This window comes from Hyla sarda, chromosome 2 (assembly GCF_029499605.1).
Source record: "Hyla sarda isolate aHylSar1 chromosome 2, aHylSar1.hap1, whole genome shotgun sequence".
NCBI lineage: Eukaryota > Metazoa > Chordata > Amphibia > Anura > Hylidae > Hyla > Hyla sarda.
Window position 1 is genome coordinate 92,557,666 of NC_079190.1, and position 12,716 is coordinate 92,570,381.

The window sequence follows — 12,716 nt, forward strand, 5'->3', positions numbered from 1 at the left end:
CAATGAAGTCCATAGCTATATGTCAATAATATAAGGTTATATTCTATGCAAAATGTATTCCAGCCCCACTTTTTCACCTATCCACTCGAATCGTGGGAGTCTGACACAGATCTCACACTTATTTGTCCAGTGGATAGCTTATATTGGTGTGTAGCCATAACATCCCTTTCAACAGTAAATATTTTAGGAATCTATATTTATATTAGTGTATTGAGTCAGAATAACTCCCTAACAATTGCTACAAGCGCTACACATAATTATGATGCTAAATAACTGCGCTGCAACCCCATGAGCAGAATACAGGCTGCCCCTTGGGACAGCTGATACAGCCTCTGTCTGAAGATGTATCAATAGGAAATCATTCTGTGCATTGATTGTAACACAAAGCAATATATTACCTATACGTTCAGTTTTGCTTCGGGGTCCCAGATTCCTGCGAGTGATAAGTTCATTGATATAAGAAGTGGGCACATTGAATGGATGGCTTTTTTCACAATCTCCAATTTTCCTGACTAGCCACCAATCTTTATCAAGCTTGTTTAGCAGTAGAAGGACGTCACCTTCTTTCAGATTAATGGTGTTTCCATCAGCAACCTTGACCATATAGCTGCTAACAACTCTTACAATCACTGGCTTTGAAGAGTGTGACCTTTTCCAGTTGCGGCCTTCCAGTGTCCAAATTCCAGAGAACATCTCAGGAAACCTAACCTAAAAGAATTGAATAAATATTCATAAAAAATAAAGTTATAAGCATGAAGGAGTCATTTGGCAATAAGAAAATATTCATTGAAATGTAACCAATTCACTGGGACTAGATTACATTCTGAAAGCTGCAAGCTGATAATATACATTAGATCGACTGAAAAACTAATCCACTCTCCCCCTATAGCAGATATCAGGGTAAACAAGAATTTAACATTTGAGATGCATTCTTTCACCCACTAGATAAGTGTGACCAGACAGTAACTTATCCAAAAACAATGTAATATATCAGTTGTAAGGTACTCAATATAAAGGAAATCTGTCATTAGTATCACCTGCAATAACCTGTCATACAGGCTTGTAGTGCAGTTGATACTGATCAAAATGATACTTACTGTGTCTCGAACCGTCCAGCCGTTCTGCTGTAATTCCTTGTTTTCTGTATATTCAAATTAGATCCTTGGGGTGTGGGCGGAGCTACATCCTAAGCTCTGGGCACTCTGATGTAATCTTCACCGGGCGGACACTCTACCCGGCTCATGCATATTCATAATCCCCCTCCCTGCGAGCGTGGCCGTGTTATTGTATGGTGCATGCACCACTTCCTTAGCTCCGCCCATGCCCCAAGGACCTAATTTGAATATACAGAAATCGAGGAATTACGGCGGAATGGCTGGACATTCGGGACGCCATAAGTATCATTTTGATCAGTATCACCCGCACTACAAGCCTGTATGATAGGTTAGTGCAAGTGATACTGATGACAGATTTCCTTTAAAATAGAAATGCGGCCCAAAACTTTTTAGTTTCCCTGTGCACGGTCTGCAAAAACTACAAAAACAAACTTTAACTCACCTTCCTACGTTCCCCATTGTGCCGGTATCAGTGTCCCATTCCTCCGGTGATGCTCGGCTCCGTGCTTTTTAGGCTCGGAACGTCACACTGCGGTCTGCGTATCGCCGACCGCAACGATGTCCCGCCTCGGCCGGTGATAGGCTGAGCTCACTGTTACAACAAAGGAGGAAGGGCTCAACCAATAAATTACAACAATAAAGTTGGGGTGCTACTAGCAGCAAAAAAAGACTTATCTATACCAAGAAAAGCAAGCTGCAGACAGTGCACACCCAAAAATGAGTATAAATACAAGGAACTTTATTAGTAGAAACCATAAGAGGAGACACATACATCTAAAAACATTTAAAAAGGCTCCCAAGTGAGCCTAAAAACATCACTGGGGAAGGGGACATGACCCCCCAACCCCTACCCTGCCCTGATATCAATATAGAGATATAACTAATGCTCCAAAGTGGTATGTGCAAAATAACAGAAAGTCATCAGATAAATATATATATAATGCAAATCAGGCAATAATGCAGTATAAGTGTCACGATTCGGCTTACAGGTTGTGGATCCACTGTGTCAGCGAGGGATTGGCGTGGACCGTGCTGGTGGACCGGTTCTAAGAGGCTACTGGTGTTCACCAGAGCCCGCCGCAAAGCGGGATGGTCTTGCTGCGGCAGTAGCAACCAGGTCGTATCCACTAGCAACGGCTCAACCTCGCTGACTGCTGAGAAGGCGTGGGACAGAAGGACTAGGCAGAGGCAAGGTCAGACGTAGCAGAAGGTCGGGGCAGGCGGCAAGGTTCGTAGTCAATATGGATAGCAGGAGATCAGGTAACACAGGCTTGGACAACACTAAACGCTTTCACTGGCACAAGGCAACAAGATCCGGCAAGGGAGTGCAGGGGAAGTGATGTGATATAGCCAGGGAACAGGTGGAAGCTAATTAAGCTAATTGGGCCAGGCACCAATCATTGGTGCACTGGCCCTTTAAGTCTCAGAGAGCTGGCGTGCGCGCGCCCTAGAGAGCGGAGCCGCGCGCGCCAGCAGATGACAGCCGGGGACCGGGACGGGTAAGTGACTTGGGATGCGATTCGCGAGCGGGCGCGTCACGCTATGCGAATCGCATCCCCGCCGGCAAAGTCAGTGCAGCGCTCCTGGTCAGCGGGTCTGACCGGGGCGCTGCAGGGAGAGAGACGCCGTGAGCGCTCCGGGGAGGAGCAGGGACCCGGAGCGCTCGGCGTAACAGTACCCCCCCCCCCTTAGGTCTCCCCCTTTTTTTGTCCGACAACTGCTTTACCTGGGACGAGGACACCGGGAGTGAATGGAGGGTTTCCTCAAAGGCAGGCAGTACAGCAGGAGTGGGAATGGGGAGGGAGGGCAGAGGGTGAAGCTTGGCACGGGGCAGTGTGTCACCTGGACGGGGGTCATGAGGAGGCACTGAGGCTTGCCTGACGGGACTGGGAGGGGGGGAGAGGCATTTCTTATGACAAGCAGAGTCCCAGTTCTTAATCTCCCCGGTGGTCCAGTCAAGGGTGGGAGAATGAAGCCGGAGCCATGGCAGACCGAGGAGGACCTCAGAGGTGCAGTTAGGAAGGACAAAAAATTCAATCAATTCGTGATGGGGTCCAATGCACATTAAGAGGGGTTTAGTGCGGTAACGCACGGTGCAATCCAATCTAACTCCGTTGACCGCGGAAATGTAGAGCGGCTTGACGAGACGGGTCACCGGGATGCAGAATTTATTCACTAAAGAATCCAGAATAAAATTCCCAGAGGCACCAGAGTCCAAGCAAGCCACGGCTGAAAGGGAGGAGTTGGCAGAAGGAGAAATCCGCACGGGCACCGTGAGACGTGGAGAAGAAGACTTCGAACCAAGAGACGCCACAACCACGTGAGCTGGGTGCGTGCGTGCGTTTCCTAGACGTGGAGGACGAATAGGGCAATCCACCAAGAAATGCTCGGTACTGGCACAGTACTGACAAAGATTTTCTTCCCTACGGCGATTCCTCTCTTCCTGGGTCAGGCGAGACCGATCCACTTGCATGGCCTCCTCGGCGGGAGGCCCAGGCGTAGATTGCAAAGGATACTGTGGGAGAGGTGCCCAGAGATCTAAGTCTTTTTCCTGGCGGAGCTCCTGATGTCTCTCAGAAAAACGCATGTCAATGCGGGTGGCCAAATGGATACGTTCTTGCAGGTTGGCAGGAATCTCTCGTGCGGCCAGCACATCCTTGATGCTACTGGATAGGCCTTTTTTAAAGGTCGCGCAGAGAGCCTCGTTATTCCAAGATAATTCGGAAGCAAGAGTACGAAATTGGATGGCGTACTCGCCTACTGAAGAATTACCCTGGACCAGGTTCAGCAGGGCAGTCTCGGCAGAAGAAGCTCGGGCTGGTTCCTCGAAGACACTACGGACTTCAGCGAAGAAGGACTGGACTGTGGCTGTGGCAGGATCATTGCGGTCCCAGAGCGGTGTGGCCCAAGACAAGGCCTTTCCTGAAAGAAGACTCACTACGAACGCCACCTTAGACCGTTCTGTTGGAAACAAGTCCGACAACATCTCCATATGCAGGGAACATTGAGACAAAAATCCACGGCAGAGTCTAGAGTCCCCATCAAATTTGTCCGGCAGGGACAAGCGGAGGCTAGGAGCGGCCACTCGCTGCGGAGGAGGTGCAGGAGCTGGCGGAGGAGATGGTTGCTGCTGTAGCAGAGGCAGAAGTTGCTGTAACGTGGCGGTCAACTGCGACAGCTGCTGTCCTTGTTGGGCAATTTGCTGCGACTGCTGAGCGACCACCGTGGTAAGGTCAGCGAGACTTGGCAGCGGCACCTCAGCGGGATCCATGGCCGGATCTACTGTCACGATTCGGCTTACAGGTTGTGGATCCACTGTGTCAGCGAGGGATTGGCGTGGACCGTGCTGGTGGACCGGTTCTAAGAGGCTACTGGTGTTCACCAGAGCCCGCCGCAAAGCGGGATGGTCTTGCTGCGGCAGTAGCAACCAGGTCGTATCCACTAGCAACGGCTCAACCTCGCTGACTGCTGAGAAGGCGTGGGACAGAAGGACTAGGCAGAGGCAAGGTCAGACGTAGCAGAAGGTCAGGGCAGGCGGCAAGGTTCGTAGTCAATATGGATAGCAGGAGATCAGGTAACACAGGCTTGGACAACACTAAACGCTTTCACTGGCACAAGGCAACAAGATCCGGCAAGGGAGTGCAGGGGAAGTGATGTGATATAGCCAGGGAACAGGTGGAAGCTAATTAAGCTAATTGGGCCAGGCACCAATCATTGGTGCACTGGCCCTTTAAGTCTCAGAGAGCTGGCGCGCGCGCGCCCTAGAGAGCGGAGCCGCGCGCGCCAGCAGATGACAGCCGGGGACCGGGACGGGTAAGTGACTTGGGATGCGATTCGCGAGCGGGCGCGTCCCGCTATGCGAATCGCATCCCCGCCGGCAAAGTCAGTGCAGCGCTCCCGGTCAGCGGGTCTGACCGGGGCGCTGCAGGGAGAGAGACGCCGTGAGCGCTCCGGGGAGGAGCAGGGACTCGGAGCGCTCGGCGTAACAATAAGTGCAAAAAAAGCAATCCACAGACGGAGGAGCAGTATTACAATACCAAAAGGGCAGGGAGAGCAAAGCCCCACGCGTTCCGTCACTCCCAGGTGACTTCCTCAGGGGTATGTATGAAGATTCTCAGTCTCCTTCTTATATACAAAACAAATTATAGAAAAGATACCTGTCAGGTGCGTGGTCCGAGCCTGCATAGTATGGGCACTGTGTGCATGCAATAACTTGGCGTGGACTTCCGTCCTATGTACTTCCGCCTTTAGCTAATGTGGTCCACCCCGAACAAAAAGTACTGCGCACGCGTCAGCCCCAGTATCATCGGCGATAGCACTATGCACGCGTCAACTACGCTGCTGGTCAAAAGCGGCCTGTGACGTAGTTTGTTGACACACGTGACTCGTCCGAGTCACGTGAGTCCCCATGTGATCACATGATTAGACGATAATCGCGCAGGCGCAGATCCAAGAGATCGGAGCATGTAGAATAAGTATACATCTAGGATTGTTCACAATGTGTGGGAACCGCATAGTTTGTGTCACGATGCCGGCTGGCAGGTAGTGGATCCTCTGTGCCAGAGAGGGATTGGCGTGGACCGTGCTAGTGGATCGGTTCTAAGTCACTACTGGTTTTCACCAGAGCCCGCCGCAAAGCGGGATGGTCTTGCTGCGGCGGTAGTGACCAGGTCGTATCCACTAGCAACGGCTCAACCTCTCTGACTGCTGAAGATAGGCGCGGTACAAGGGAGTAGACAGAAGCAAGGTCGGACGTAGCAGAAGGTCGGGGCAGGCAGCAAGGATCGTAGTCGGGGGCAACGGCAGGAGGTCTGGAACACAGGCTAGGAACACACAAGGAAACACTTTCACTGGCACAATGGCAACAAGATCCGGCGAGGGAGTGAAGGGGAAGTGAGGTATAAATAGGGAGTGCACAGGTGAACACACTAATTGGAACCACTGCGCCAATCAGCGGCGCAGTGGCCCTTTAAATCGCAGAGACCCGGCGCGCGCGCGCCCTAGGGAGCGGGGCCGCGCGCGCCGGGACAGGACAGACGGAGAGCGAGTCAGGTACGGGAGCCGGGATGCGCATCGCGAGCGGGCGCTACCCGCATCGCGAATCGCATCCCGGCTGGAGACGGTATCGCAGCGCACCGGGTCAGTGGAGCTGCCCGGAGCGCTGCGGTAGCGAGAGAGAAGCGAGCGCTCCGGGGAGGAGCGGGGACCCGGAGCGCTCGGCGTAACAGTACCCCCCCCCTTGGGTCTCCCCCTCTTCTTAGAGCCTGAGAACCTGAGGAGCAGACTTTTGTCTAGGATGTTGTCCTCAGGTTCCCAGGATCTCTCTTCAGGTCCACAGCCCTCCCAATCCACCAAAAAGAACCATTTTCCTCTGACCGTCTTGGAGGCCAGTATCTCTTTCACTGAGAAGACGTCAGAAGAACCGGAGACAGGAGTGGGAGAAACTAATTTGGGAGAGAAACGGTTAATGATGAGTGGTTTAAGAAGAGAGACATGAAAGGCATTAGGAATACGGAGAGAAGGAGGAAGAAGAAGTTTGTAAGAGACGGGATTAATTTGGCACAAGACTTTGAAAGGACCAAGATAGCGTGGACCCAGTTTGTAACTGGGGACACGAAAGCGGACATATTTAGCGGAGAGCCATACCTTGTCTCCGGGAGCAAAAATGGGGGGAGCTCTTCTTTTCTTATCGGCAAACTTTTTCATGCGAGATGAAGCCTGTAAAAGAGAATCTTGGGTCTCTTTCCATATGGTGGAAAGATCACGAGTCACTTCATCTACAGCGGGCAAACCAGAGGGCAAGGGAGTAGGGAGGGGGGGAAGAGGGTGACGGCCGTACACCACGAAAAATGGGGATTTGGAGGAAGATTCAGAGACTCTAAAGTTATACGAGAATTCGGCCCATGGTAGAAGATCTGCCCAATCATCCTGGCGGGAGGAAACAAAATGTCGTAAATAATCACCCAAGACCTGGTTAATTCTTTCTACTTGTCCATTGGATTGAGGATGATATGCAGAAGAAAAGTTTAATTTAATCTTGAGTTGTTTACAGAGAGCCCTCCAGAATTTTGACACGAATTGGACGCCTCTATCCGAGACTATCTGTGTGGGCAACCCGTGAAGACGAAAAATGTGTACAAAAAATTGTTTAGCCAACTGAGGCGCTGAAGGAAGACCAGGAAGAGGGATGAAATGTGCCATCTTGGAGAATCGATCAACGACCACCCAAACAACAGTGTTGCCACGGGATGGGGGTAGGTCTGTAATAAAATCCATACCAATCAGAGACCAAGGCTGTTCAGGGACAGGCAGAGGATGAAGAAAACCAGCGGGCTTCTGGCGAGGAGTCTTATCCCGGGCACAGACAGTGCAGGCTCGCACAAAGTCCACGACATCCGTCTCCAGAGTCGGCCACCAATAGAAGCGAGAGATGAGTTGCACAGATTTCTTGATGCCTGCATGACCTGCGAGATGGGAGGAGTGACCCCATTTGAGGATTCCGAGGCGTTGGCGTGGAGAGACGAAGGTCTTTCCTGGAGGAGTTTGCCTGATGGAGGCTGGAGAAGTGGAAATCAGGCAGTCAGGAGGAATGATGTGTTGCGGAGAGAGTTCAACTTCCGAGGCATCCGAGGAACGAGAGAGAGCATCGGCCCTAATGTTCTTATCGGCAGGCCGAAAGTGAATTTCAAAGTTAAATCGGGCAAAGAACAGAGACCACCTGGCCTGGCGAGGATTCAGCCGTTGGGCAGACTGGAGATAGGAGAGGTTCTTGTGATCGGTGTAAATAATAACTGGAAATCTTGATCCCTCCAGCAGATGCCTCCATTCCTCAAGTGCTAATTTAATGGCTAGAAGCTCTCGATCCCCGATGGAGTAGTTCCTCTCCGCCGGAGAGAAGGTCCTAGAAAAAAAACCACAAGTAACAGCATGCCCGGAAGAATTTTTTTGTAGAAGGACCGCTCCAGCTCCTACAGAGGAGGCATCAACCTCCAATAGGAAGGGTTTAGATGGGTCAGGTCTGGAGAGCACGGGAGCCGAAGAAAAGGCAGACTTGAGCCGTTTAAAGGCGTCTTCCGCTTGAGGAGGCCAAGACTTGGGATTGGCATTTTTTTTGGTTAAAGCCACGATAGGGGCCACAACGGTAGAAAAATGTGGAATAAATTGCCTGTAATAATTGGCGAACCCCAAAAAACGTTGGATAGCACGGAGTCCGGAGGGGCGTGGCCAATCTAAGACGGCAGAGAGTTTGTCTGGATCCATTTGTAGTCCCTGGCCAGAGACCAAGTATCCTAGGAAAGGAAGAGATTGGCATTCAAACAGACATTTCTCTATCTTGGCATAAAGTTGATTGTCACGAAGTCTCTGAAGAACCATACGGACATGCTGGCGGTGTTCTTCTAGATTGGCAGAAAAAATCAGGATATCGTCCAGATATATAACAACACAGGAGTATAAGAGATCACGAAAAATTTCATTAACAAAGTCTTGGAAGACGGCAGGGGCGTTGCACAGGCCAAAGGGCATGACCAGATACTCAAAGTGTCCATCTCTAGTGTTAAATGCCGTTTTCCATTCATCCCCCTCTCTGATGCGGATGAGATTATAAGCACCTCTTAAGTCCAGTTTGGTAAAGATGTGGGCACCTTGGAGGCGATCAAAGAGTTCAGAGATGAGGGGTAGGGGGTAGCGGTTCTTTACCGTGATTTTATTAAGACCGCGGTAGTCAATGCAAGGACGTAGAGAGCCATCTTTTTTGGACACAAAGAAAAATCCGGCTCCGGCAGGAGAGGAGGATTTACGGATAAAGCCTTTTTTTAAATTTTCCTGGATGTACTCCGACATAGCAAGAGTCTCTGGGGCGGACAGAGGATAGATTCTGCCCCGGGGTGGAGTAGTGCCCGGGAGGAGGTCAATAGGACAATCATAAGGCCTGTGAGGAGGTAGAGTCTCAGCTTGTTTTTTGCAAAAAACATCCGCAAAGTCCATATAGGCCTTAGGGAGACCGGTTACAGGGGGAACCACAGAGTCACGGCAAGGGGTACTGGGAACCGGTTTTAGGCAGTCCTTGAAACAAGAGGGCCCCCAACTCTTGATCTCCCCAGAGGACCAATCCAGGGTTGGGGAATGGAGTTGAAGCCAGGGTAGTCCAAGGAGGATTTCGGAAGTGCAATTGGGGAGGACCAAAAATTCAATCTTCTCGTGATGAGGTCCGATGCACATTAGAAGGGGCTCCGTGCGGAAACGTATGGTACAGTCCAATCTTTCATTGTTTACACAATTGATGTAGAGGGGTCTGGCGAGACTGGTCACTGGGATGTTGAACCTGTTGACGAGAGAGGCCAAAATAAAATTTCCTGCAGATCCGGAATCCAAGAAGGCCATAGTAGAGAAGGAGAAGGCAGAGGCAGATATCCGCACAGGCACAGTAAGACGTGGAGAAGCAGAGTAGACATCAAGGACTGTCTCACCTTTGTGCGGAGTCAGCGTACGTCTTTCCAGGCGGGGAGGACGGATAGGACAATCCTTCAGGAAGTGTTCGGTACTGGCACAGTACAGGCAGAGATTCTCCATGCGGCGTCGTGTCCTCTCTTGAGGTGTCAGGCGAGACCGGTCGACCTGCATAGCCTCCACGGCGGGAGGCACAGGAACGGATTGCAGGGGACCAGAGGAGAGAGGAGCCGGGGAGAAAAAACGCCTTGTGCGAACAAAGTCCATATCCTGGCGGAGCTCCTGACGCCTTTCGGAAAAACGCATGTCAATGCGAGTGGCAAGATGGATGAGTTCATGTAGGTTAGCAGGGATTTCTCGTGCGGCCAGAACATCTTTAATGTTGCTGGATAGGCCTTTTTTAAAGGTCGCGCAGAGGGCCTCATTATTCCAGGATAATTCTGAAGCAAGAGTACGGAATTGTACGGCGTACTCGCCAACGGAAGAATTACCCTGGACCAGGTTCAACAGGGCAGTCTCAGCAGAAGAGGCTCGGGCAGGTTCCTCAAAGACACTTCGAATTTCCGAGAAGAAGGAGTGTATAGAGGCAGTGACGGGGTCATTGCGGTCCCAGAGCGGTGTGGCCCATGACAGAGCTTTTCCAGACAGAAGACTGACTACGAAAGCCACCTTAGACCTTTCAGTAGGGAACTGGTCCGACATCATCTCCAAGTGCAGGGAACATTGGGAAAGAAAGCCACGGCAGAATTTAGAGTCCCCATCAAATTTATCCGGCAAGGATAGTCGTAGACCAGAAGCGGCCACTCGCTGCGGAGGAGGTGCAGGAGCTGGCGGAGGAGATGATTGCTGAAGCTGTGGTAGTAGCTGCTGTAGCATCACGGTCAGTTGAGACAGCTGTTGGCCTTGTTGCGCTATCTGTTGTGACTGCTGGGCGACCACCGTGGTGAGGTCGGCGACAACTGGCAGAGGAACTTCAGCGGGATCCATGGCCGGATCTACTGTCACGATGCCGGCTGGCAGGTAGTGGATCCTCTGTGCCAGAGAGGGATTGGCGTGGACCGTGCTAGTGGATCGGTTCTAAGTCACTACTGGTTTTCACCAGAGCCCGCCGCAAAGCGGGATGGTCTTGCTGCGGCGGTAGTGACCAGGTCGTATCCACTAGCAACGGCTCAACCTCTCTGACTGCTGAAGATAGGCGCGGTACAAGGGAGTAGACAGAAGCAAGGTCGGACGTAGCAGAAGGTCGGGGCAGGCAGCAAGGATCGTAGTCGGGGGCAACGGCAGGAGGTCTGGAACACAGGCTAGGAACACACAAGGAAACGCTTTCACTGGCACAATGGCAACAAGATCCGGCGAGGGAGTGAAGGGGAAGTGAGGTATAAATAGGGAGTGCACAGGTGAACACACTAATTGGAACCACTGCGCCAATCAGCGGCGCAGTGGCCCTTTAAATCGCAGAGACCCGGCGCGCGCGCGCCCTAGGGAGCGGGGCCGCGCGCGCCGGGACAGGACAGACGGAGAGCGAGTCAGGTACGGGAGCCGGGATGCGCATCGCGAGCGGGCGCTACCCGCATCGCGAATCGCATCCCGGCTGGAGACGGTATCGCAGCGCACCGGGTCAGTGGAGCTGCCCGGAGCGCTGCGGTAGCGAGAGAGAAGCGAGCGCTCCGGGGAGGAGCGGGGACCCGGAGCGCTCGGCGTAACAGTTTGTGAGTAAAGAACGAAACCAAAAAATTGCAAAAATATAGTATATAAGTTACTATGTATAGGATAATGTACATGCAGTACATAAATAAGAAGCACTTTATGAATAATGATGACTATAGTATTTAATAATGTGAAAATGATAATACATGCCTATAGTGTGAATTAGATGTGCACTAAGTGAAAAGAAAAAAATATATATAAAAAGATAATAAAATAATAAGTGACAGTGAGCTCCTTACATGACAGTGAGCTCAGCCTATCACCGGCCGAGGTGGGACATCGCTGCAGTTGGCGATATGCAGACCGCAGTGGGAAGTCCGAGGATAAGAAGCACGGAGCCGAGAAGCGCCAGAGGAATGGGACTCTGATACTGGCGCAACCGGGGAACGTAGGAAGGTGAGATAAAGTTTGTTTTTTTAGTTTTTGTAGCCCGGGCACAGGGAAACTTAAAAGTTTTGCGCTGCATTTCCCCTTTAAGTGATAACTATATCTACTCCACACATGTGAACACTCAGTTCTACTTAGCATTCATAGCATTCATGTGTTTAGAGAAGTCTCTAAAAACAAAAGGGTTGAATATTTGAAACCCAACATGCCTGATCCCCCTCCCCCTCAACACAAGAGTCATAAGGTCCCTACACACAATAAACATTCTGCCAGCCCCATCAACATCAGTAGGTTTATCTAATTTATATATTTTTTTATGCTGAATATTTTGTTAGAAAATATGGTTGGTGAAAGTGTCAGTCATTGCAAAATATTAAACCTAAAACCAAATGTGTTAAGAGATGGACATTAATTGTAAGATAAACACAATTTCTGTATCAGCCCAACTTCTGGCACCCTAGACAATCCACTGTTTGAGGTCCATGACACTCATGCAAGCACTCTAGTCCCTTTGCTTCCTACTATCTGTACATTCTGTAGCACCTTAAAGGGGCACTCCACTGCGCAGTGTTTGGAACCAACTGTTCTGAATGCTGGAGCCAGCAGCTCGTGACGTCATAGCCCTGCCCCCTCATGACATCACATCCCGCCTCCTCAATGCAAGTCTATGAGAGGTTGTGTGACGGCTATCACGCCCCCTCCCATAGACTTGCATTGAGGGGGCGGGACATGACATCGTGAGGGGGTGGGCTATGTTGTCACAAGATCCTGGTGCCGGCTCCAGCGTTCGCAACAGTTTGTTCCAAATGCTGAGCAGCGGAGTGCCCCTTTAAGAAGGTCTAAAAACAAGCCCAGAGGAACAGTAACACAGGAAAGATTTTACCATGTCTGTATTTGTTTAACAATAACAAGGCCAAGTTGCACCCCTGTCATGTCCTCTGCCAGTAAGCATATTGGTGGCAATGACAGCTCTGTGGGGACCACTCATTTGCCCAGGCACAATACAGGTAGCAAGAAAAAATGAAAGAAGGGGGTATATTCAGCTCACCACCGCAATAT

At 50.9% G+C, this 12,716-nt stretch overlaps 1 protein-coding gene across 5 annotated transcripts in view; it reads right to left on the reverse strand.

Moving 5' to 3' along the window:
- The window catches only part of ARHGAP9 (Rho GTPase activating protein 9), a 166,007-nt gene that overhangs the window by 116,862 nt on the left and 36,429 nt on the right, over positions 1 to 12,716 (reverse strand). For all 5 annotated transcript variants that reach the window (XM_056562545.1, XM_056562542.1, XM_056562544.1 and 2 more), the window contains exon 2: positions 399 to 708. In XM_056562545.1, the coding sequence (XP_056418520.1) occupies positions 399 to 693 (295 nt within the window). In that variant the 5' untranslated portion in view covers positions 694 to 708. The remainder of the gene's footprint in view (positions 1 to 398; positions 709 to 12,716) is intronic.